Genomic DNA, 26339 nt, shown 5'->3' with positions numbered 1-26339 from the left:
ATCTTTCTAATAATTTTTATCTGCAAAATACAGTATACTATATCCAGCTTAACAGCCCTTCTACTAAGCTGCAGTTTAAAATGCACTACCAGGGGCATGCTCAGGCACCTTTACTCTCTTGAGGAACGCAGAGAGAGGGGTGACATGATAGAGACGTTCAAATACGTTACTGGCCGCATTGAGGTGGAAGAAGATATCTTCTTCCATACAGGCCCTACAGCGACAAGGGGGCATCCGCTGAAAATCAGAGGCGGGAGATTCCATGGTGACACTAGGAAGTACTTCTTCACCGAAAGAGTAGTCGACCGTTGGAATAATCTTCCACTTCAGGTAGTTGAGGCCAGTAACGTGACTGATTTTAAGATCAAATGGGATCAACACTTGGGCTCACTTCAAAGAGGAACTTAGAGGGGAGGGTTATTTGAGTGGGCAGACTTGTTGGGCCGTAGGCCCTTTTCTGCCGTCATATTCTATGTTTCTATGTTTCTAGTTTTTACATTTGTATGTGCTATCTGTATGCTAAAATTTTATTTTTATTTTTTTGTGCTGAGTGTGTGTTTGGGGCAGAGAGTAGATGTGGCTATCCTAATCTGTTAGTTCATGGGTATTGCCACATGCTAACTGATTAGTGTGGGATTAGCACATGAGCCCCTACCGTCTACAAAACAGGTGTCAGTTAAGTGCTCATGTTAGTGACTTACCCACCCTTTTACTAAGCTATGGTACAGGTTTCTACCGCAGCCCGAATCACTAAATGCTTGGACACTGCTCCGACGCTCATAAAATTCCTATGAGCGTTGGAGCAGTGTCGGAGTATTTAGTCCCTCAGTAGAAACCTTTACCGCGGCTTAGTAAAAGGGGGCCAAAATTAACACCTGGCTATTATTGCAGAAATAGAAAATTTGACCATTTACCTGCAGTGTTAAAAGTGGCCTTAGCATGTTATGTGGACAAGACCTATTTTTAGCGCTGCTTAGTAAAAGGACTCCTTAATTCCAAGAAACCCTAAACTATTCAACAAAAATATATTAGATATTTTACGCTGGGTTGTACTAAATGGCACTAGAGGTTTCTACCATGGGCCAGCGAGTTAAATGCTCTAATGCTCTACACAGGCCATCACTTCCCTCACCAAACTTATAAACGCTGCTCTAACATCGGGCCTTTTCTCCTCGAAATGGGACATAGTGCCCTAACCCTTCTACTGAAAAAGACCGACCTTGATCCCTTTATTCCCTCCAATTACCGTCCAATAGCAAACATCCCTCTCCTAACCAAGATGTTAGAATTCATCATATCCACTCAACTCTCATCCTACCTAGAAAGATTCTCTATTCTCCTACCCTACCAATTCGGCTTCAGACCCGACTTCAGCACCAAATCCCTATTAGCCTCATTAATCTCTAAGGTACAACAACTTCATTCTCGCAACAAATTCGCTGTACTTCTACAATTCGACCTCTCTGCAGCTTTCAACATCGTCCATCATGATATCTTAATCTTCCAACTCTCTGAAATAGGCATAAGTTCCACAGTCCTAAGAACATAAGAACATAAGAACTGCCATCTCCGGATCAGACCTTCGGTCCATCAAGTCCGGCGATCCGCACACGCGGAGGCCCCGCCAGGTGTACACCTGGCGTAATTTTTAGTCCACCATATCTTTATATGCCTCTCTTAAGGAGATATGCATCTAGTTTGCTCTTGAAGCCTAGGACGGTCGATTCCGCAATAATCTCCTCTGGGAGGGCATTCCAGGTGTCAACCACTCTCTGAGTGAAGCAGAACTTCCTGACATTAGTCCTGAACCTGTCCCCCCTTAGCTTCATTACATGTCCTCTAGTCCGTGTCAAATTGGACAGTGTAAATAATCTTCTCTGCTCTATTTTGTCGATTCCTTTCAGTATTTTGAAGGTCTCGATCATATCCCCACGCATTCTCCTTTTCTCAAGGGAGAACAATCCTAGTGTTATAAGTCTATCCTCATATTCCAGTCTCTCCATACCCTTCACCAGTTTTGTTGCTCGTCTCTGCACCCTCTCCAGCAGTTTTATATCCTTCTTTAGGTAGGGAGACCAATGTTGGACGCAGTATTCCAAGTGTGGTCTGACCATTGCCCTATAAAGCGGCATTATAACTTTCTCCGATCTACTCGAGATTCCTTTCTTTATCATGCCCAACATTCTATTTGCCTTCTTTGCCGCTGCCGCGCATTGTGCCGACGGCTTCAGGGTCCTATCTATCAGTACACCCAGGTCCCTTTCTTGTTCATTCTTCCCCAGAGTTGCACCTGACATTGTATACTCGTATTCCTTATTTTTATTGCCTAAATGCATTACCTTGCATTTCTCCACATTGAACTTCATCTGCCATTTCTCTGCCCATGTTTCTAACTGACACAAGTCGCTCTGGAGTTTCTCTCTATCCTCCTGCGATCTGATTGCCCGGCATAGTTTTGTATCGTCTGCAAACTTGATGATCTCACTGGATGTTCCTTCCTCCAGGTCATTGATATAAATATTAAAAAGGATCGGCCCAAGTACCGAGCCCTGGGGTACACCACTAGTCACTTTCTCCCAGTCGGAGAACTTCCCATTTATGCCCACTCTCTGCTTTCGGTTTTCCAGCCATTTGCCTATCCATCTTTGTATATCTCCCTCTATGCCATGGCTTTGTAGTTTCCTGAAATTCCTACGCTTACGCTCCTATACCGTTAACATAAACGGTACTTCATCCCCTCCCTGGAAGCCGATATGTGGAGTCCCGCAAGGCTCACCCCTCTCTCCTATCCTTTTCAATATTTACATGTCCTCTCTGAAACTTCTTCACCTATCCCCCCTGGAAACTCTCTACACCTATGCTGACGATATCCTCATCCTCCTCGAGACCGACTCGAACCTCACTAATCTCGCTGAGAACATATCCGCATGTATAATGAACCTCCATCCTGAGGCACATTCTGTACAAATGAAATTGAATGAGTCCAAAACAAAATTACTTTGGCTCGGCCCAATATTAGATCATTTACCCACCTCCATCCCATTATATTCCGGCTCCACTCTTCAGCTTGAGTTTACAAGCAAAGTCCTTGGCAACATCATAGACTCCTCTCTCTCCTTCAATGACCACCTCAACTTCTTGGTAAAAAAATGCTTCTTTAGTCTTCATATGCTGAGGAAAGTGAGATCGTACTTTCATCATTCTCACTTCATTGTCCTTGTTCAATCCGCCATCCTCTCTAGACTGGATTATTGCAACTCCATCTATTTAAGCCTAACTTAAAAAAAACTCCATAGACTTCAGCTAATCCAGAACGCCGCGGCCAAGCTTAATTTCACAAAAGGCAAGTTCGACCACGTCTCCCCACTCCTGTCCAAACTTCACTGGCTCCCAGTTCACTCTAGAGTCCTCTTTAAATGTGCCTGTTTAGCCTTCAAGATCCTACATGGCATCCTCCCTCCCGTTATCCCACTCTTCTGGAATTCCTCTAACCCTAATTCCACTAGATCCTCCCAAAAACTGAAACTATCATTCCCCTCTACAAAAGGTATATCCCGCATAGGAAAACTAGGAACATCCCTCCCCTTTAGAACCACAGAACTCTGGAATAATCTCACATCCCCGCTCAGAGTTTCAAGTTCCCTCCAATCCTTCCGCAAACACCTGAAAACTTGGCTCTTTTCAAAAATCTAACACTTCCCGCTTTTTGGTTCCCTGTCCCTCTTTATCTTCCTAGCTCCTTTCCTATAACCCTTCATTGTAGCTCCTTTTCAACCTAACCCTGTAAACCGTGCTGAGCTCTACGCTTGTGGAGATGGCGCGGTATACAAACCTAAGGTTTAGTTTAGTTTAGAAACCTCTACCGCTGTTTAGTAAAAGGAGCCCTTGGAAATGTGAACCATGGCTGAACCATGAGTTGCAAACTATTTTTAATTTTTTGTTTAGATTTGTTCTCCATTTCTTTTTCCATTATTTTTCATTTGCCTTGTTTTAAAAATTATATATAAGTAAAAATATTACATATAGTGTAAAAGAAAAAACTAGAAATGAATAGGCTACCTTACAGCACAAGTTCCTAGTGTGTGGTGCAGTGGTTAGAGCCACAGCCTCAGCACCCTATGGTTGTGGGTTCAAATCCCATGCTGCGCAAGTTACTTGATTGCCCATTGCCCCATACACATTAGGTAGAGTGCAAGCCCAACAGGACAAATATGGAAAAATGCTTGAGTGTCTGACTATCAGTGGTATATAAATACTAAAATAAAATAAATTATAAAAGGTAAAGAGAAGGGTGACAACAATGATAAAAGGAATGGAACAACTTCTCTATGAGGAAAGGCAAAAGCAGCTAGGGTTCTTCAGCTTGGAGAAGAGACAGCTCAGGGGAGATATGATAGAAGTCTATAAAATACTGAGTGGGGTGGAACACATAGATGTGAATCACTTGTTTACTCTTTCCAAAAATACTAGGACTAGGGGGCATGTTATGAAACTACTAAGTAGTACATTTAAAACAAACTGGAGAAAATATTTCTTCACTCAACATGTAATTAAACTCTGAAATTCATCGCCGGAGAATGTGGTGAAAGCAATTAGCTTAGCAGGGTTTGGATAATTTCCTAAAACAAAAATCTATAAGCCACTATTAGATGGACTTGGGGAAAGCCACTGCTTATTCCTAGGATGAAAAGCGTAAAATTTGTTTTACTTTTTGGGATCTTGCTGGGTACTTGTGACCTTGGTTGGCCACAGTTGGAAATGGAATACTGGACGATAGACCTTCGGTCTGTCCCAGTATGGTTCATATTTAGATCAGATTCACATACTACATATTTAATTGCCTTAATCTTACCAAGTTGTTTTGACCCTTTTGTATTACTCTCACTAAAAGAAATGCCATTGCACTCCATCAGATCTATACAATAGAAATAAGCCACATAGAACTAGGATTAAAGTGCACCTTCATTCAACATGTCCTATTCATGGCCATAGTAAAAACTCCAGAACATTTGAGAGAATATCTGTTTTTATTACCAGCTCTATTTTATAACAGCTCTATTTTATAACTTGCCTCCAACCCACTCAATTTGGTTTCTGCTCAAATCATAGCACAAAGGTCCTTTTATTGACCTTAATGACCAAAATCAAGCAATACTTGAGTGCTGGCCACCAGGCAATCCTCCTTCAATTTAACATATCCACCGCCCTTGACTCAGTTGACCACCATTACTAGCCAAACTCAATGAAATAAGAACATAAGAACATAAGTAATGCCTCTGCTGGGTCAGACCAAAGGTCCATCATGCCCAGCAGTCCGCTCACGCGGCGGCCCATCAGGTCCAGGACCTGTATAGTAATCCTCTATCTATACCCTTCTATCCCCTTTTCCTTCAGGAAATCATCCAATCCCTTCTTGAACCCCAAAACCGTACTCTGTCCTATCATGCCCTCTGGAAGCACATTCCAGGTGTCCACCACCCTCTGGGTGAAGAAGAACTTCCTAGCATTGGTTTTGAATCTGTCCTCTTTTAATTTTTCCGAATGCCCTCTCGTTCTTGTAGTCTTCGAAAGTTTGACAAATCTGTCCCTCTCCACTTTCTCTATGCCCTTCATGATCTTGTAATTCTCTATCATATCCCCTCTAAGTTTCCGCTTCTCCAGGGAAAAGAGCCCCAGTTTCTCCAATCTTTCAGTGTATGAAAGATTTTCCATACCCTTTATCAAGCGTGTCGCTCTCTTCTGAACCATTTCGAGTATCGCCATATCCTTCTTTAGGTACAGTGCCCAATATTGGACGCAGTACTCCAGATGCGGGTGCACCATCGCCTGATACAACGGCAGGATAACTTCTTTCGTTCTGGTTGTAATATCCTTCTTGATTATACCTAGCATTCTATTCGCTTTCTTAGCAGCTGCTGCGCACTGTGCCGACGGCTTCATTGTTTTGTCCACTATTACCCCCAAGTCCCTTTCTTGGGTACTCTCACTCAATGACAGCCCTCCCATCGTGTAGCTGTACCTCGGATTTTTGTTTCCTATGTGCAAGACTTTACATTTCTCTACATTAAACTTCATCTGCCATCTCGTCGCCCACTCCCCTAGTTTGTTCAGGTCCCTTTGTAAATCTATAGTCCTAGCCCCATTAAATAGTTTGGTGTCGTCTGCAAATTTTATTACTTCACACTTCATCCCTGTTTCTAGATCATTTATAAATACATTGAATAGCAGCGGTCCAAGCACCGACCCCTGCGGATCACCACTCGTGACCCTCCTCCAGTCCGAGTAGTAGCCCTTCACTCCTACCCTCTGCTTCCTACCTGCCAACCAATTCTTGATCCATCTGTGTACGTCTACTTCCACCCCATGGTTCTTCAATTTTCGAAGTAGGCGTTCATGGGGTACCTTGTCAAAGGCTTTTTGGAAGTCTAAGTATACGATGTCTATGGGGTCTCCTTTGTTCATCTGTTTGTTAATTCCTTCGATGAAGTGCAATAAGTTTGTCGGGCATGATCTTCCCTTGCAGAAACCATGTTGGCTTGTTATCATAAGTTTATTCCTTTCTAGATGCTTCTCGATGCTATGTTTTATCAGTGCTTCCGCCATTTTCCCAGGAACCGTGGCCAGACTTACCAATCTGTAGTTCCCCGGGTCACCTCTCGATCCCTTTTTAAAGATGGGCGTAACATTGTCTATCTTCCAATCCTCCGGGATCACACCTGTTTTCAGGGATAGATTACAGACTTGCTGTAGTAGTTGCGCTATTTCCTCCTTTAGTTCTTTCAGTACCCTAGTGTGGATTCCGTCCGGGCCCGGTGATTTGTCAGTTTTTAATTTTTCTATCTGCCTGTGTATGTCTTCGAGGCTTACTTCCATGGATGTTAATTTTTCTGCTTGGTCTCCTTTGAAGATTTGTTCAGGTTCCGGTATATTAGATGTGTCCTCTTTTGTAAATACTGACGAAAAGAACATGTTTAGTCTTTCTGCCACTTCTTTCTCCTCCTTCACCACTCCCTTCCTATCTCCATCATCCAGCGGTCCCACCTCCTCCCTAGTCGGCTGCTTCCCTTTAACATGTCTGAAAAACGGTTTGAAATTTTGTGCTTCCCTGGCTAGCCTCTCTTCATATTCTCTTTTTGCTTTTCTAACCACGAGGTGACATTCTTTTTGATACTTCCTGTGTTCTTTCCAGTTCTCCTCGGTTTTGCCCTTTTTCCATTTCTTGAAATAATTCTTCTTATCACCTATCGCTTTCTTCACTTCTTTAGTTATCCACGCCAGGTCAAAAGTTTGAAGAATCTGTCCCTCTCCACTTTCTCTATGCCCTTCATTATCTTGTAAGTCTCTATCATGTCCCCTCTAAGTCTCCGCTTTTCCAGGGAAAAGAGCCCCAGTTTCTCTAATCTTTCAGCGTATGAAAGGTTTTCCATACATTTTACAAGTCGCGTCGCTCTCCTCTGAACCTTCTCGAGTATCGCCATATCCTTCTTAAGGTACGGCGACCAATATTGGACGCAGTACTTCAGATGCGGGCGCACCATCGTCCGATACAACGGCAGGATAACTTCTTTTGTTCTGGTTATAACACCTTTCTTGATAATACCTAGCATCCTGTTTGCCTTCTTAGAGGCTGCTGCGCAGTAGAGGAAGGCTACTAAAACGTTTGGTGGTCTACATCATAAGGCATACAGGGACAGAAGTAAAGATCTCAGTATGTATATCTTGGGAGAGAGGAGATATGATAGAAACATTTAAATATCAATGTGTCATAAATGTGCATGAGGCGAGTCTCTTTCATTTGAAAGGAAGCTCTGGAATGAGAGGGCATAGGATGAAGTTAAGAGGTGATAGGCACGGGTGTAATCTAAGGAAATACTTTTTTACAAAGGTTGGTAGATGTGGGGAATAGTTTTTTGGTAGAGACAAAGACTGTGTCTGAATTCAAGAAAACGTGGCACATGCACATGGGATTTCTTAGGCAGAGGAGGAGATGGTAGATGCTGCAGATGGGCACACTGGATATGCCAACTGGCCTTTATCTGCCGTCATGCTTCTATGTTTAACTTTATAGAAATCTGAGGGCACATATGCATCATGGTGGTGCCTCGGCTGTGCCCAAAACTTGTTCCCCATTAAGTCTTACATCTGAATTCTGTACAAGTATTCATTTTTAAAAAAATCAAATATACTTATATGCAGGAATAATTTTACAAGAGGCATGTTAATTGTCCGTTCTGTCACTTATCCTTAATAAAATTAACCTTATCAACGTTAAAGGCCACCAATAGCTATATGTATAACAGCAATATTCAAATGGTATACATATGTAGTTAACTGGTTTAATTAGGACAGCTAGATATAGTAGCTAGATAAAGCACCCTCACTCCATTGGCACTATAAGGGTAGTGCCAGACCATTTAAGAGTGTAATTAACATATCTTATTGTTAGTTCATGTTGATATTTCACCACTAGCTCATGTAGTATTAGCATAGGCCCTATTTTATGCAACAAGACCTAGTTACTAATTATTGGGGTTAACAGGTTCAAGATTAATTTATCTAATTGACTACCTAAAATAACGCATCTTAACAATAGTTCCTGATAACTTCCTCCCTTAGATGGAATGTTTGGTAGCACTATCCATTTAGTGCCACTGAAAATTCATAGCTAAGGGATTATATGTACAATATAGTGACAGTTGTTATGGAATATATAAGTCCCTCTTAATTGAGCTGGGGGTGGCCAAATTTCAAAAACCATTTACTCAAGTACACAACTACTTAAGCATGTAAATAAATCTGAAAACTATCTATTTTGTATCTAGGTAAAGATAGACATGAGAGTCAAAAGCAGAAAAGCAAGCAGTCTTACAGGCTGGGTAAGGTCAGAGAGGAAACAACACACATGTTTTTACAGTTTCAAAACTGAATGCATTCTTTTTCACAGAAAAGATAGATGCAAATCTCTGAGGAAATTTAAAAACAGAAATTATATGCATTTTCACTGTTGAGAATTAATACTAAGTCAATGTGAGAAAAGTATTTGCAATTTTGAATCTACCAGTATGGTCTTGAGAATTAATTGCCTTGTTAACTTCCATTATAAGAGTACATTAACTTTATATACTTACATAACCATCCAATGCCCAGTTTTCATTTTCAAACTTGTTTACAAAAGTCTCCATATGCCCCTTTATCTGATAGATTTTTAAAAGCAAATGAGCCTCTTCTTTCTTGTAAACCCCTTCAAAAAAACATAGACATTACTTTAAATAATAATTTATTGTTTGAACATAAATCATTGAGATGAAATCCATCATTGAGCACAAAGGTTCTCAGCTATGCTTTTTGAGGGCCACACATTTATAGGGCTACTCATTTTTAGAGTATACAAAATATGTAGATTAGTAAAGTTCTTGGACCACCTGTTTGGAGATGAACATTTGCTTGTTTATTTGAATTTAACTCATATCTTTGTAGACATCATTAAGAAACAGGACTGTTTAACGGATGGTTAGTGATGAGATGATTAGATAAGGAATTGACCGTGCTGCATTGGGAGGTCAGAGCTACAAACGTGCAGCGGCCTGACATTTGACTAAGGAAGGAGGTTTGGGGCAATGGGGAGGGGGAGGAGGCAAGTAGGAATGAAGGGACTGGGAACTTGGAGGAATTGTATGTAGGTCTAAGAAGGTTAGAACAGGGATAAGAAAATGGGAGGTAGTAGAGGGTATAGAGGGGGAGTGGTAGCTACAGTTAGGAATCAGTAGGGTTACCAGATTGAAAATCCGGAACCAAGGCCCCGCCCCCAGGCATGCCCAGTTCTTCTGGGCCTGTTCCACCCAAGTCACGCCCTGTTCCGCCCCAGCCCCGCCCCCTCAGTGTGTTCGCTTATCAGGAGGTCATCTGCACATGTGCTGGTGTGACGTGATGATGTCACATGCATATGCACTCCGTGCGTCCGTGTTTTGTGCCTCTGTGCCACCACATGCGCAGAAGGAGAGTTTGGCGGTTTCCGAATGCACAGTAGAGCATGCAGCGGTTTCGACGGTGGTTTCCCCATCTCAAGAATTAGCGTGTGGCGGTTACTCCATCACAAGGAGCCTGCGGCGGTTTAAACTTTGGCTTCCCTCCGTGATGTTTCCCTTGGAGCCTGGGACGCTGCAAGCCCGGAACTACTGCAGACCACCACGAAAACCGGGAGACTTCAGATAAGCCAAAACCTGGACAGGGGGAGAGGTAAAAGGAAGGGAGAAGGGCTACTGCTGGACAGGGGGAGCAGGTAAAGGGTGCTTCTGGACAGGGAGGAGGTAAAAGGAAGGGAGAAGGGCTACTGCTGGATAGGGGGAGCAGGGAAGGGGAGCTTCTGGACAGGGGGGAGGTAAAAGGAAGGGAGAAGGGCTACTGCTGGACAGGGGTAGTAGGGAAGGGGTGTTGCTGGACAGGGGGGAGAGATAGAAAGAAAGAAAGAAAGAAAGAAAGAAAGAAAAAGAAAGACAGCAGGCAGAGAGAGGGACAGACAGAAAGAAAGACAGACAGGCAGGGGGCAGAGAGAGAGAGAGAGAGAGAGACAGAAAGAAAGACAGACAGGTGGAGAGAGACAGAAAGAAAGAAAGGGGGCAGGGAGAAAGGCAGACAGATAGAAAGAAAGAAATGCCTAAGTCTACACATCTATTCTAGCACCCGTTAATGTAATGGGCTAAAAAACTAGTATATATATATATATACACAGTGGTACCTCGGTTTATGAGTGCACCGGTTTGAGAGTGTTTTGCAAGACGAGCAAAACATTTGCAAAATCAGCGCCTCGGAAACCGAGCTTGCCTCGTTTTGCGAGCGTCACCCCCGGCACCCTCCCCCCGTGATCCAGCATCCCCCCGCTTGCGTCGAACCCTCCCCCCCGCCGCGATCTGAAATCCCCCAGCACCCACCTGAACATGCTGCTTACCCCCATCTGGCCACCGGCACCGGCACCAACGCACAGGACATGCCGGTGCCCGAAGATCTGCGTCATCTTCTTTGCTGGGCCTTGAGCATCTGCGCATGCTCAAAGCCTTCGAGTTCACGCTCTCTCTGAGATTCTCGGTGATCTCCGAAAATCTCGGAGAGAGCGTGAACTCGAAGGCCTTGAGCATGTGCAGATGCTCAAGGACCAGCAAAGAAGAGGACGCAGATCTTTGGGCATCGGCATGTCCTGTGCATTGGTGCTGGTGCCAGTGGCCAGATCAGGGTAGGCAGTGTGTTTGGGTGGGTGCTGGGGGATTTCAGATCGCGTCAGGGGGGGGTGAGACATGAGTGGGGGGATACCAGATCGCATGGTGGAGGGTTCCGGATCGCAGGGGGATGGCGGATCACGCGGGGGGGCCTTCGGGGGGAGCAATGCCGGTTCTCGGGAGGGGGGGGTAGAGCAGCGCTGCAGGCCTCGGGGGGTGGGGGTGGGTGGGAACGTATCAAGCAAGTTTCCCTTAGTTCCTATGGGGAAATTCGCTTTGATATACGAGTATTTTGGTTTACGAGCATGCTTCTGGAATGAATTATGCTCGTAAACCAAGGTACCACTGTATATATATATATATATATATATATATCCTATATAATAAAAGCTTACCGGCGCATGCGCTGTTAAAACAGTGTGATCCTTGCTGCTGTGGTGTGTGATCCGTGGCCGTGTTCCATTTTAGAACCAGGCGGCAGGGAACATTCTGGCCACTCCCCTCCTCCCGCCCTCACTCACCAACCAGAAGCGCAGGCAAGCTCTCTCCCTGCCCGCGTCCTCAGCAGGGAACATACCTCCCGCCCTCGCTCACTGCTGCCGCCGCCACTGATGATCCTCCTCTTCAGAGCAGCCTGCGATCGTGGCCGGCTTTAAAGAACCTCGCAGGCCATTCTACAACCTCAGTAGCACGTTCCCTCTGACGTACGGGATTGCGTCAGAGGGAACGTGCTACCGAGTTGGAGAGCGGCCTGCGAGGTTCGCTAAAGCCGGCCACCACGATCACAGGCTGCTTTGAAGAGGAGCAGGCCAGAAGAAGCCGGGATGGAGAGAGGGTAAGAAGGGGATCAATACAGTGGGCCAGGGGGAGAGGGAGAGGGAAAGGGGGCTACTTTGGGGGGGGGAGGTGTGCTGGGAACAGACAGCTTTGCTCTGGGGGGAAGACAGAAGGGGTCATGGAGAGACAGGGAGAGGGAAAGGGGGCTGCTTTGGGGGGAGGGGTATGCTGGGGGGAGACAGAAGGGGCCATGGAGAGATAGGGAGAGGGAAAGAGGGCTGCTTTGGGGGGAGGTGTGCTGGGGACAGACAGCTTTGCTCTGGGGGGAAGACAGAAGAGGGCCATGGAGAGACAGTTAGAGAGAGGGAAAGGGGGCTACTTTGGGGGGAGATGTGTGCTGGGGGGCAGACAGCTTTGCTCAGGGGGGGGGGAGACAGAAGGACACAGACAGCGGCCAAGGAGAGAGAGATAAAGAAACACAGACAGACAGACACATCTATTCTAGCACCCGTTAATGTAACGGGCTTAAAGACTAGTATATATATAAAACAAACAACAAATAACCAATAAACACATTCATACAAATTTGTGGAAAAAGTATTCGACCCTAACTATTCATATCAGGAGAGTGTGGCGTACTGGTTAGAGCTACAAATTAGCACCCTCCACTGCCCCAGGTGCATTACATAGACTGGGAGTCCACTGGGACAAACAGGGAAAATACTCGAGTACCTGATTTTTAACCTGTTCTGAGCTCTTTTGAGAGGACAGGCTAAAAAATCAAATATACAACATCATCTTTAACTCACAATTCAATCCAAATAAAACATCAAGTACCCCAAAGCAGTTTCACAATCCCAGAGAGCTGTTTGGTGACACAACTAGCTCCCTTTAATTTCATACTTTCAAAACATCTTACAAACATGACCCACGGTAATGTCAGGCCAGGCCTCTCTTCATAGCGGTGTCGCCTTTGAGTGCTACATTTTAATTATTTATGAACGTCTCATCTGCATCTGAGCCCAATGCCCTCATTTTCTGCCCCTCACTCCGTCGCTGTGACCTCCCCATCCTACCGAAAACCTCTGCTAAACCCACACCCCAAAGTCCAAGAACTATAAAATCCACCATAACATGAAACAAAGCAGACAGGGTGGTGTGTGTGTGTGTGTGGAATTACAACAGGTGACACTTAACCCTCCCGTTCCCTGTTCCTCACAGACTAATCCCTCAAGTCCATGAAAAGTTTATACCAATCCCTAACACAGCTCCTCCCACTGTTTATTTAGCTCCACCAACCCAGAATTCTGTTACATTTCTATTTCTGGCAAACAAAACAAGGAAACAAATCTCAACTTCAGACACGAAAAGACAGACATCTGAGATGTTCAAAGGGCCAGGTGTGTAACTTTATTTCAGAACTCAACCTAATAGTGCAATGGCTCAGACTTAACGCTCTATAGATGAGAGGGGTATGTGGAATGGATAGTGCCAAGCTTTTCTCAGAAGTGCTTACTCATGATATATGCCACCCAGAGTAGTCACGTTATATGCTTCTCTGAACAGTAGCAAGAGTTATTTTAAAAGTGTTTTCTGAAGCTGTTATGTGTATTGAGGGCTGCTTTACACATTAGTGAAAGTCATTAACAAGGCTCCTGAGGCAGGACGGATTGGCCAAAACATGTGCGTGTCGAGCCATTGCACTATTAGGTTGAGCTTTGAAATAAAGTTGCACACCTGGACCTTTGAACATGTCCGCTGTCTGTCTTTTCATTACATTTCTATCTCTTCCATGTGCACTTCTAGCCTTCACTGCCCACATCACTTCCCTTTATCTCTCCCACACTCGCAACCCATTTACACAAATCCCACCTACAGGGGCTCAGCTCAGCTAATGGCTGGGAGGGTGTAGATGGGCTTGAGTAAGTCTCAACAGAGATTTAGGCAGTTGGAACCCAAGCACAGTACAGGGTAAAGCTTTGGATTCTTGCCTCAGAAATAGCTAAGAAGAAAAAAAATAAAAAAATTTAGATTGAATCAGGTTGGGCAGACTGGATGGACCATTTGGGTCTTTATCTGCCGTCATCTACTATGTTACTATGTTACTATAATGCTATGTGTGCATTGCCATTTTTCACAATGCATATTAAATAATATGAAATATAAAGTACAAATAAGGCAAAACAAAAAAGGCAGCTTATTCTAAACCTTGTAGACTGTGTTATTCATGGAAAGTTATCAAGGTAAAGTTCATGTTTATTTGTAAAGTAATAGGATAAGTTACAATGTATAATAGAGCGTTAAGTTCTGATAATTTCATCTTGAAATATTGTGGCGGAATCCAATAGCTTAGTAAGTACGAGAATGTGTAGTAACATGAAAGCTCAACTATTTTATTTTCCTACAACTATTTATGAGAGAGATTTTACAGTGGAAATTAAATTAAATTACCTGATAACTTAAGCTCTACACTGGAAGCTTCAATTAGTGTTGCGTTCACTTTACTGCTTGTAGTATTAAACCAGTCAACTGTTAGAGTTGCAGTCTGCTGTTTCCCAAGATACTCAAAGAAGCCTTCCCATATAGAATTCATGAAAAATACATCTGAAGGAACTAAACAAAAATAATCATCAGGATATCAAGATAAGAATGAAAGACTTATTGATAAAACCTACTGTACCATTCCTGCTGCACACAAGAGTACGAATCAATAAAGAGTTAAAATATAGCAGAAACATACTACAGAGATAATCCATCTTAAATTATATTTCAGTACATGTTGAAAGTAATATTAGAATACAATGCCTATATGAAAGGACAAAATACAAACAAACCTGGCATTGGGAGTTTAAAATTTAAATTGAAATTGCTAGCATACGTAGATGTTCCAAATGTAAATAATCCCTCCCTATTTGCACAAATATGTAATCAGCTACTTTTACCTTGGCGTCAATAATAAAGGTCTACTCTTTTAGAAAAGGTTTTTAAATCTTTATTGATTTTTAAACTAAAAACAGTGCCAAACAAATAAAGAACAGTAGGTATTGCATACAATGCACTATTATCTGTACAGGCAACTTATATATAATTCAGGATTTTCAAATTTCATATATTAAATAATAATACATTTTAACATAATATATGATTTAAATAAGTAATAAAATTACCTAAATGTCACCATCAGTATTTATTTATTTCCCTCCCTTCCACCGCCCTCCCCCCATGGATGTTTACAGGAAATGAATAAAAGAAATATTATCATACCTCCATAAATTTAGTCAATGGGCTCCAAACTTTGTTAAAAACACCACTAAATCCCTTACATTCTGCATTAATTCTTTCATATTTGTATGTAGTGCATACATTCACCCACCAAAAAGTGTAACTTATTCTGTCATGGTTTTTCAAATTACTCGTGATCAATTGCATGTCACCATCAGTATTTATTTATTTCCCTCCCTTCCACCCCCTCCCCCCATGGATGTGTATAGGAAATGAATAAAATGTTTAAAGATGTGTGTGTGATACGTTGTTTATTAAGCTCTGTTTTGCCATGTGTATTATGTATAACAATAAACCACTTAGATTTACTAGGATGTGCAGTCTAGAAATGAAACAAACGGAAAGGGGGCTAATTGTGCCACTTAGGGAGATCACTAACTAAACTATAAGCTCCTCTAAGTTTGCCAAAAGGTGCTTAAAAAGGTGTATGCCTTTTCTTTCCCCCCTCAATTACCTCCAGATGCATCTCCCCCCCATGCCATCAGCTGAGTGCTAGGCCACCGCCCATTTGTGTCTGATCTCCCTAAGTAGATACAAAAAGGAGGCAAAAAATGTCAATAAGGACTCTATGAGTGTGTCTATCAGCTAATCACTCCTAACAAACCAAACCACACAGGTACCAAATATCAATTGAAGGATAGGGGCGCTCTCAGTGTGAGGTTGTTAGCGACGGGAGAACAAACTCCAGCGCTTCCACTTACAAAGACGGAGGTGAATCACCCCGCCTGCACACCATCATCGGGCGTCCCTAGTGTGCAAAATCAACTGTGCAGAATTAATAACAATAAATAAGTCACAAACAGTGAACTAGTGAGAGAGTGAATCAAACTGAAAACCCACTCATAGAGTCCTCCCCAGCCTAATCCCCAAGATACAAAATGAAACCACAGCCAACTTAGCTTTTTAAAGCGAGCCAAATGAAGTCAATGAGCATTGCAGGAGACCAGAATAGTCATAGGATCAACCGGTTTCGGGTGAAACCCTTCATCAGGATCTTAAGGCTGGAGCAGAACCGGCTGGGAGGGAAGCAGGAGAGCCCGCAGAAGCAACTGACTGGGCTTAAAAGCAGATCCAAAATGACATCAGCCACTTTCAACCAATCAAAAACAACTAAGAAGAAAAAACAAGGAGGAGTCACCACTAGCTCAAACTATGGTGTTCCACTCCACACATTCATTCAGACCCCCCGGAACGATCGTGTTAAGCTTGAAAATCCAATGTTGTTCTCTCAATTGGAGTTGTGTCATTCTGTCTCCTCTATAGGTATCAGGAATTTGTTCCAGCACCATCCATGTTAAGTGTTGGAATTCATGGCCCAATTGTAAACAATGGGAAACCATAGGAGCCGACTCGACAGCCTGGTGAAGTCTACTCTTGTGTTCCGTCAACCTGGTTTTGATCATTCTACATGTGCGACCTATGTAGGATAACCCACAGGGACAGTTGATGACATACACAACCCACCGTGATTCACAAGTGGTGTGACTCCTTAACTGAAATTCCCTGTGGGTATAAGGATCATGCCAACTAGATGCAGTAATGGTGTTTGCACACATGGAACAACGTCCACAAGGTAGATGAGAGCCAGGACTGCTGTTGGTAACCCGAGTAGACAACAAATTCTTTAGATTCCTAGGGCGCGAGAATGCAATGAGGGGGGGTTCCTGAAAGATAGAGTGGAAACTCAAAACCTGCCAGTGTTGTCTGATAAAGGCAGCCATTTGTTGAGCCCGAGGGGAATATGTAACCACACATACTTGTCGTTCAGGATCAGAACGCTGAACATGATGGAGCAATAGTTCAGGATTAGCATGCCGGGCACGTAAATAAGCTCGTCTGATAGTCCACTCCGGGTATCCTCTTTCCAAAAAACGTTGGGATAAATCCCTGGCCTGGATTTTAAATTCAGCCAGGGAAGAACAAATCCGGCGAATTCTCAAAAATTGACCGACCGGAATAGCCTGTTTGAGTCTGGAAGGATGACAACTAGTAAAATGTAAATAGGTATTCCGGTCGGTCACTTTTCTAAACACAGACGTTGTCAGTTTCCCCGCGCTCTTGGTCACCACAGTATCTAAATAAGTCACTGAAAGAGCACTTGTAGTGGCAGTGAACTTCAGATGAATGTCCACTGAGTTGAGCCAGTCCAAAAACACATGAAAACGAGCCAAGGAATCCGTCCATATTAAAAACACATCATCGATGAAGCGAAACCACACCGAGATGGCAGACATCCAAGTGGACTGATAAAGGAAACACTCCTCAAAATTAGACACATACAGATTGGCAACACTGGGGGCCATGGCGGTACCCATCGCTACCCCGTGCGTCTGTAAATAAAAATCTCCTTGAGCTTCAAAAAAATTCCGTTGCAGAACAAAAGTGGATAAAGTCTGCAAAAAAGAAGCAGGGATTCTGTTGTCAATGGGCAAAGCGGACAAATTCTTTTCCACTATCTTTAACGCTTCAGCCTGAGGGATGTTGCTGTAAAGTGCTTCAAGATCCATGACTATCAAAAGATCAGTGGACTGGACTTCAAGTGCTCTGATACTTCTTAAGAAATGGGTGGTGTCCCAAATAAACGATTTCGCTTTGACCACCTGGGGTTTAAGAAAGTGGTCTACCATCTTGGACAACGGCTCCAGGACAGTCCCACGTAAAGACACAATGGGTCTGCCCGGGGGGTTGTGCAAAGACTTGTGTATCTTGGGGACAGTATAAAATTGAGGAGTGCGAGTAGGAGTCTGAGTGAGAAATTTAGCCTCAGTTTTAGTAATCATATTTTTGTCGAGAGCAGTTTGGACCACCTTAGCAATATCAGCCTGTAAGACAAGGGAGGGGTCAGACTCAAGCCTTCTGTACCATGCCGTGTTAGTAATATGGGCTTGTACTTGAGATAGGTACTGAGTGGTAGATTGGACAACAATAGCCCCTCCCTTGTCTGCGGGTTTGACGTCCAGGGTAGGATCAGTTCTCAATGCTTGAAGCGCCTGATACTGGACCCGGGTTAAATTGGTATACCTCTGGGTGTTACCACCAGACGCCATGCGATTAATCTCCCTGAACATCAAATCCCTAAACACTCTGATATGGACCCCCATATCAGAGTGTTTAGGGATTTGATGTTCAGGGAGATTAATCGCATGGCGTCTGGTGGTAACACCCAGAGGTATACCAATTTAACCCGGGTCCAGTATCAGGCGCTTCAAGCATTGAGAACTGATCCTACCCTGGACGTCAAACCCGCAGACAAGGGAGGGGCTATTGTTGTCCAATCTACCACTCAGTACCTATCTCAAGTACAAGCCCATATTGAGGAGTGCGAGTAGGAGTCTGAGTGAGAAATTTAGCCTCAGTTTTAGTAATCATATTTTTGTCGAGAGCAGTTTGGACCACCTTAGCAATATCAGCCTGTAAATTGGTATACCTCTGGGTGTTACCACCAGACGCCATGCGATTAATCTCCCTGAACATCAAATCCCTAAACACTCTGATATGGGGGTCCATATCAGAGTGTTTAGGGATTTGATGTTCAGGGAGATTAATCGCATGGCGTCTGGTGGTAACACCCAGAGGTATACCAATTTAACCCGGGTCCAGTATCAGGCGCTTCAAGCATTGAGAACTGATCCTACCCTGGACGTCAAACCCGCAGACAAGGGAGGGGCTATTGTTGTCCAATCTACCACTCAGTACCTATCTCAAGTACAAGCCCATATTACTAACACGGCATGGTACAGAAGGCTTGAGTCTGACCCCTCCCTTGTCTTACAGGCTGATATTGCTAAGGTGGTCCAAACTGCTCTCGACAAAAATATGATTACTAAAACTGAGGCTAAATTTCTCACTCAGACTCCTACTCGCACTCCTCAATTTTATACTGTCCCCAAGATACACAAGTCTTTGCACAACCCCCCGGGCAGACCCATTGTGTCTTTACGTGGGACTGTCCTGGAGCCGTTGTCCAAGATGGTAGACCACTTTCTTAAACCCCAGGTGGTCAAAGCGAAATCGTTTATTTGGGACACCACCCATTTCTTAAGAAGTATCAGAGCACTTGAAGTCCAGTCCACTGATCTTTTGATAGTCATGGATCTTGAAGCACTTTACAGCAACATCCCTCAGGCTGAAGCGTTAAAGATAGTGGAAAAGAATTTGTCCGCTTTGCCCATTGACAACAGAATCCCTGCTTCTTTTTTGCAGACTTTATCCACTTTTGTTCTGCAACGGAATTTTTTTGAAGCTCAAGGAGATTTTTATTTACAGACGCACGGGGTAGCGATGGGTACCGCCATGGCCCCCAGTGTTGCCAATCTGTATGTGTCTAATTTTGAGGAGTGTTTCCTTTATCAGTCCACTTGGATGTCTGCCATCTCGGTGTGGTTTCGCTTCATCGATGATGTGTTTTTAATATGGACGGATTCCTTGGCTCGTTTTCATGTGTTTTTGGACTGGCTCAACTCAGTGGACATTCATCTGAAGTTCACTGCCACTACAAGTGCTCTTTCAGTGACTTATTTAGATACTGTGGTGACCAAGAGCGCGGGGAAACTGACAACGTCTGTGTTTAGAAAAGTGACCGACCGGAATACCTATTTACATTTTACTAGTTGTCATCCTTCCAGACTCAAACAGGCTATTCCGGTCGGTCAATTTTTGAGAATTCGCCGGATTTGTTCTTCCCTGGCTGAATTTAAAATCCAGGCCAGGGATTTATCCCAACGTTTTTTGGAAAGAGGATACCCGGAGTGGACTATCAGACGAGCTTATTTACGTGCCCGGCATGCTAATCCTGAACTATTGCTCCATCATGTTCAGCGTTCTGATCCTGAACGACAAGTATGTGTGGTTACATATTCCCCTCGGGCTCAACAAATGGCTGCCTTTATCAGACAACACTGGCAGGTTTTGAGTTTCCACTCTATCTTTCAGGAACCCCCCCTCATTGCATTCTCGCGCCCTAGGAATCTAAAGAATTTGTTGTCTACTCGGGTTACCAACAGCAGTCCTGGCTCTCATCTACCTTGTGGACGTTGTTCCATGTGTGCAAACACCATTACTGCATCTAGTTGGCATGATCCTTATACCCACAGGGAATTTCAGTTAAGGAGTCACACCACTTGTGAATCACGGTGGGTTGTGTATGTCATCAACTGTCCCTGTGGGTTATCCTACATAGGTCGCACATGTAGAATGATCAAAACCAGGTTGACGGAACACAAGAGTAGACTTCACCAGGCTGTCGAGTCGGCTCCTATGGTTTCCCATTGTTTACAATTGGGCCATGAATTCCAACACTTAACATGGATGGTGCTGGAACAAATTCCTGATACCTATAGAGGAGACAGAATGACACAACTCCAATTGAGAGAACAACATTGGATTTTCAAGCTTAACACGATCGTTCCGGGGGGTCTGAATGAATGTGTGGAGTGGAACACCATAGTTTGAGCTAGTGGTGACTCCTCCTTGTTTTTTCTTCTTAGTTGTTTTTGATTGGTTGAAAGTGGCTGATGTCATTTTGGATCTGCTTTTAAGCCCAGTCAGTTGCTTCTGCGGGCTCTCCTGCTTCCCTCCCAGCCGGTTCTGCTCCAGCCTTAAGATCCTGATGAAGGGTTTCACCCGAAACCGGTTGATCCTATGACTATTCTGGTCTCCTGCAATGCTCATTGACTTCATTTGGCTCGCTTTAAAAAGCTAAGTTGGCTGTGGTTTCATTTTGTATCTTGGGGATTAGGCTGGGGAGGACTCTATGAGTGGGTTTTCAGTTTGATTCACTCTCTCACTAGTTCACTGTTTGTGACTTATTTATTGTTATTAATTCTGCACAGTTGATTTTGCACACTAGGGACGCCCGATGATGGTGTGCAGGCGGGGTGATTCACCTCCGTCTTTGTAAGTGGAAGCGCTGGAGTTTGTTCTCCCGTCGCTAACAACCTCACACTGAGAGCGCCCCTATCCTTCAATTGATATTTGGTACCTGTGTGGTTTGGTTTGTTAGGAGTGATTAGCTGATAGACACACTCATAGAGTCCTTATTGACATTTTTTGCCTCCTTTTTGTATCTACTTAGGGAGATCAGACACAAATGGGCGGTGGCCTAGCACTCAGCTGATGGCATGGGGGGGAGATGCATCTGGAGGTAATTGAGGGGGGAAAGAAAAGGCATACAGGATGGAAAAGGCAGGGACGTGGAGTTAAGGGTAGAAATGTTCAAGAATTTCTAATTAGCATTTGTTCTGAGAATTGGAATTAAACTCCTCTTTTACTAAGCCACGGTATAGGTTTCTACCCAGCTCAGAGTGATAAATGCGCCAATATTGCTCCGGCGCTCATAGGAATTCCATTAGTGTTGAAATTGTGTCAGAACATTTAGCGCTCCAGACCATGGGAGAAACCTTGACCTTGGCTTAGTAAAAGAGGGTGTGTGTGTGTGTGTGTAAATGAGAGAACACTTTAGACTGCTAAGTAAAATATTAAAAAATGTTTTAAAAATTAAAGAAACTGACTGCCAAAAATTACTGCAATTACTTTAATATGCTTGGGCAACACTAGAAAAAAATACAAAGGTGGTTTGAAAAGTTTGGTTAAAAGGCAAGTTAAATAACATAGTCTCCATCGAGGGCTATACACTTAGGGCCAGTTTCTGTAAACAGCGCCATTATCGGCAGCCGCCTAAAAAAAAACGGCCGTTCATCGTGTGTTAATCATGCAGAATCACAGCTTTTGTTAAAAGTAGGCACCAAAAATGTAGTCCAGGGTTTTAAAGACCTACAGGAGGTGCTTAACAATGCCTAAGGTCATTTCCGGTGTTAACCACGCTTACTTTGACTTTAGGAGTTCAGAGTTGCCTCAGTAGACGCAATGAAGGCACTGTTTTCTAGGCACCTACTTTAAAAATAAAAAGATTTTAAAATCATTTTTAAATGGCTTTACCCATGAATCCCCTCTTTTAGTGTGGGCTGCTGCGGTAACTGCCCTGAAGCCCATAGGGATTTAAAGAACATAACATAAGAACATAAGAATAGCCTTACTGGGTCAGGCCAATGGTCCATCTAGCCCAGTAGCCCCCTCTCACGGTGGCCAATCTACTACCTGGCCAAAACCCAATGAGTAGCAATATTCCATGCTATCAATACAGGGCAAGCAGTGGCTTCCCCCTTGTCTTTCTCAATAACAGACTATGGACTTTTCCTCCAGGAAATTGTCCAAACCTTTCCTTAAACCAGCTACGCTATCCACTCTTACCACAACCTCTGGCTACACTTCAATGCTTTTGCCATGCAGCAGCCACTAACGTGGCTTTGTATAAAAAAAAAGGGGGGAGAGTAAGTAAGGTGCCTAACTTAAGGTGCTGTTTATAGAATATGGGTCTTACTCCAGCGAGTTTCCAGTTTTATCATATCACAGGAAAAATAGCTTATTAAAAAACTGCAAATTCGCTGGACTAAAGTGTATAGCCCTTGATAGAAACCATGTCATTTAACTTGCTTTTTTATGAAACTTTTCAAACCACCTTTCTACTAGTTCATTTTGATGGAAACATGTTTAAAAGTTGGCAGATTAAAATATCTGTAACTGAAAACATTCTCAACAGTTACCTACTTTGTGTCAGAATAAATTGCAATGTGAAAATTCAAGTTTCCAGTGACAGAATTTTAGAGGGAGACACTTTGAGCATCACATTGGTGTCAGAGCTGTTGAGTGTGATGAATGTGATGCCTAGTCAAAGATTAATCATACTAGAGGCTAAAAATAAAACATGCTATTACTAATGGCATACGCAAAGAACATATTTGTTTCCTTTACATAAAATGTCAGATACTTCCAGCATACATACCTGGAGTCTTAGCTAATGTTTCATTAATTTCTCTGATCCCTTTATCTATAAAAATAAAAAAAGAAGAAAGAAAGGCAAAACCAACTTATACCGATGAGCAATATCATCTTTCTTGCATAACTCAAGCCCCTATTTACTACAGTTCAGCATGCTACACCAGAGTTCAAGTTTCAAGTTTAATTTTATTTTGATATACTACCTATCTACCAGTCTAAGCGGTGTGCATATACATTTTTAAAAGAACAAAACCAAAATTATTGGGGGGCCAGACAAATACAAACGATGAACATAGACTTGCTACAAGAGGGCGGGAGGAGATACTAGTTACAATTGTTGGCCTATCAAAAAAAACAAAAAGAGGGAGAGATACAGTAAGAGGGGAGTTACTTCTCATGGTCAAAGCCCACTGCATAAAAAAACTTTGAGGCAGTTAATATATAGAGAGTGATTTTCAACCATCTGTGTTATTGTAAAGTATGCATGCCTGCAGAGCAACAATTGTAGGCAATGATAGAAATTATTTTAATTTAACCAGATAGGAAGATTAGGTACTTACCTTGATAATCTTCTTTCTGGAAGAAAGCCATATGAGTCCTGATTATAGATGATTATCTCATACTTGCAAATTGATTGCAGAAGGATGAAATCTGCATTCTTCAGCTCCGCATCCTTCCCCAGTGCTGTAAAACCCTCTTCAGTTTGTACCAAAGCAATCGAACAGCACTAAAACAGAGAACTAGGAAGGGGGGGGGGCAGGGATTCTTCCCACAAATATATTTCTGATCTGCTCTGTAAAACATTGTAAACAAGGTTAAGCAACACCTTAAACAACTTAGATGAAACCAACAGGTAACACCCAACAAAATGCAACCAACGTTGAACTTATGGAGCTCATAGTCTCACACCATATTTTCTTTTAGTTTTTTTGTGTGTTTGTTTTACATCTGACTGACAGGAGAAAATCTCTAGCTCTGGACACACGTATTTATTGAAACAGTAGGCAGGCAAACTCCAGACTGATGGCAGAGTGTAAGGACTTGCATGTCCTTCTTCCAGAAAGAAGATTATTGAAGTAAGTATCTAATCTTCCCTTCTGGTGTGAAGGACCTGAATCCTGATGATTGGTTACGTACCAAAGCAATCTCCTGAGTCTATGGCGGGGCCAATGAGACTGCCCTTAACACCAAGGACACGAAAGTAGTATCCTCTCTCACTGCTACATCCACCCTAAAAAACTTTGTATATGTATGAAGAGTGGACCATGTAGCTGCTTTACAGATCTCTTCAGGAGGAATGTCCCTCGTCTTCACCCATGAAGACGCCACTCTTCTTGTTGAGTGTCCTCTCAAAGCAAATGGTGGCTGTATACCACAGCCAATGTACATCTAAGAAATAGCCTTACAAATCCATCTGAAAATAGTTGTCTTAGATGCCAGCTTGCTTAGCCTAGCAGCATTGGTCAAGACAAAAAGATGTTCTGAAAGCCGAAGCTCATTGGTCGCTTCTAGATATCAGGGAAGACATATCCATACATCCAGCAGGGTCAGTATTTTGTCCCTCTTCTTGGAACCTGCTGTTTGGAAGGTAAGTAAACTGACTTCCTGATTAACATGGAATGAAGACACCACCTTCGGTAAGAATGAAGAAACAGTTTGTAGAAATACTCCCGCTTTTGTAATTCTAAGGAACAGTTCCCTGCATGAAAGTGCCTATATCTTTGAAACTCTCCTCGCTGAGGCTATGGCTACAAAAAACTGTCTTCACTGTTAGATCCAGCAGGGACACATCCTGCAAAGTCTCAAAAGATGCCTTGCAGAGGCCATTCAGCACAATATTAAGGTTCTGTGTGGCAAAACAGCTGTCTTACCAGCATTCTCAACCTGAACGTCCCCTTCAAAAATCTGACTATATTCAGATGCAAAGTCAAGGAACCTCTTTCCACTCAGGCTCTGAAACATGAGACACCCGTCACTTGCACTTTAAGGGATTCTACTACCCTTTTTCAGGCCGGTCTGCAGAAAGGCCAACACCACTGCCACAAAGATCTGCCTGATCTGGTTATCACCACTGTTGAAACAACCTCCAGACCTTACATATGCCATAATGGTTGCTGGTCTCTTGGCTCTACGGAGGGTAGAAATAACCACCTCTGAATAACTTTTCCACACTAGGGCTGCATGCACAAGAGCCATGCCTCAAAACCAAAGTGTTCAAGATTCCCTTGGGGAACTACATCCTAAGACAAGAGATCCATCTGCACCGGTAGCTGGAGACCTTTGTTTCTTTACAGGTGCACCAACTTCCTGTACCAAGGCCAACACGGCCAATTCGGAGCCATTAGGATTACCCGTCTGAACTATAGCTACTTGATGCAGGGTTCCATGGAAGAAGTCACTTCCTAGGAAAAGGATCTAGGTGTTATTGTTGAGTGTACTGTGACAGGGAAGACCCTATGAGTGTTGGGAAGTTGAGTGATAAGTCAATGACAGAGAATCACACAGAAGGTTTAACACCCATTCCTGCACAGCACCAACAGAAAACAACACTTAAACCTGTGCAAAAGAAGAATATATTGCCCAAAGTCACTGCAAAGCCTGGGGTTAAGCCATCGGGTACCTGTTTATCAGGTATCCCTAAAATTATGTCATTTCAAAAGATTTCTCGACAAAACCTTTGCTTACCAGGCAGCCAAGCTGAACCCTTGGCTTGCCCAAATGATACTCGAGGCCCCCTCTTACCTTAGCTTCAGAAAACTTCTCAAAACGCACCTTTTCCGTGAACAGGCCTTTTAATCCCCCTTGCCCCCTATTTTCTCCCCTTTCCCTCTCTACCCCGCCCCTTCGGCTGTCCCTCTCTCCCCCCTCCCGATTTTATCTCTCTCTCGCTATATCATATCTTACAACCCTTCCTCCTGTATTACCGTTACCTCGACCTAATCTCTTCAAAGAGTTCCCCCCCCCACTTCATTGCCTGTATCTTTGTCAAAATTTTGTAAATCCGTGTGTTATCACGGACCTTAATTAATGGATGTAAACCGCCTAGAACTTTACGGGTATGGCGGTATACAAGAATAAAATTATTATTATTATTATTATCACTTCCCAGGTCTAAAACCAAACCTGTCACTGCTGTGTTAAAACTCTCAGGGAGAACATTTCAGAAAGGGTTAATTCCTAATGGCAAGATAGTTGTACCTATTACTAGGCAGAGTTTTGGTTCAGAATAGGTCA

At 43.3% G+C, this 26339-nt stretch overlaps 1 protein-coding gene across 1 annotated transcript in view; it reads right to left on the bottom strand.

Annotated features, from left to right (window-relative positions):
* Window positions 1–26339, bottom strand: part of CSMD1 (CUB and Sushi multiple domains 1) — a 2397241-nt gene that overhangs the window by 38627 nt on the left and 2332275 nt on the right. The window contains exons 65-67 of the mRNA XM_033936341.1: window positions 23110–23154; window positions 14439–14600; window positions 9129–9241 (exon numbers count right to left, since the gene is read on the bottom strand). Of these exons, the coding sequence (XP_033792232.1) occupies window positions 9129–9241; window positions 14439–14600; window positions 23110–23154 (320 nt within the window). The remainder of the gene's footprint in view (window positions 1–9128; window positions 9242–14438; window positions 14601–23109; window positions 23155–26339) is intronic.

The sequence above is a fragment of the Geotrypetes seraphini genome, chromosome 3 (genome assembly GCF_902459505.1).
Source record: "Geotrypetes seraphini chromosome 3, aGeoSer1.1, whole genome shotgun sequence".
In the NCBI taxonomy this organism is placed as follows: domain Eukaryota; kingdom Metazoa; phylum Chordata; class Amphibia; order Gymnophiona; family Dermophiidae; genus Geotrypetes; species Geotrypetes seraphini.
This window is presented reverse-complemented; position numbering and strand designations above follow the sequence as displayed.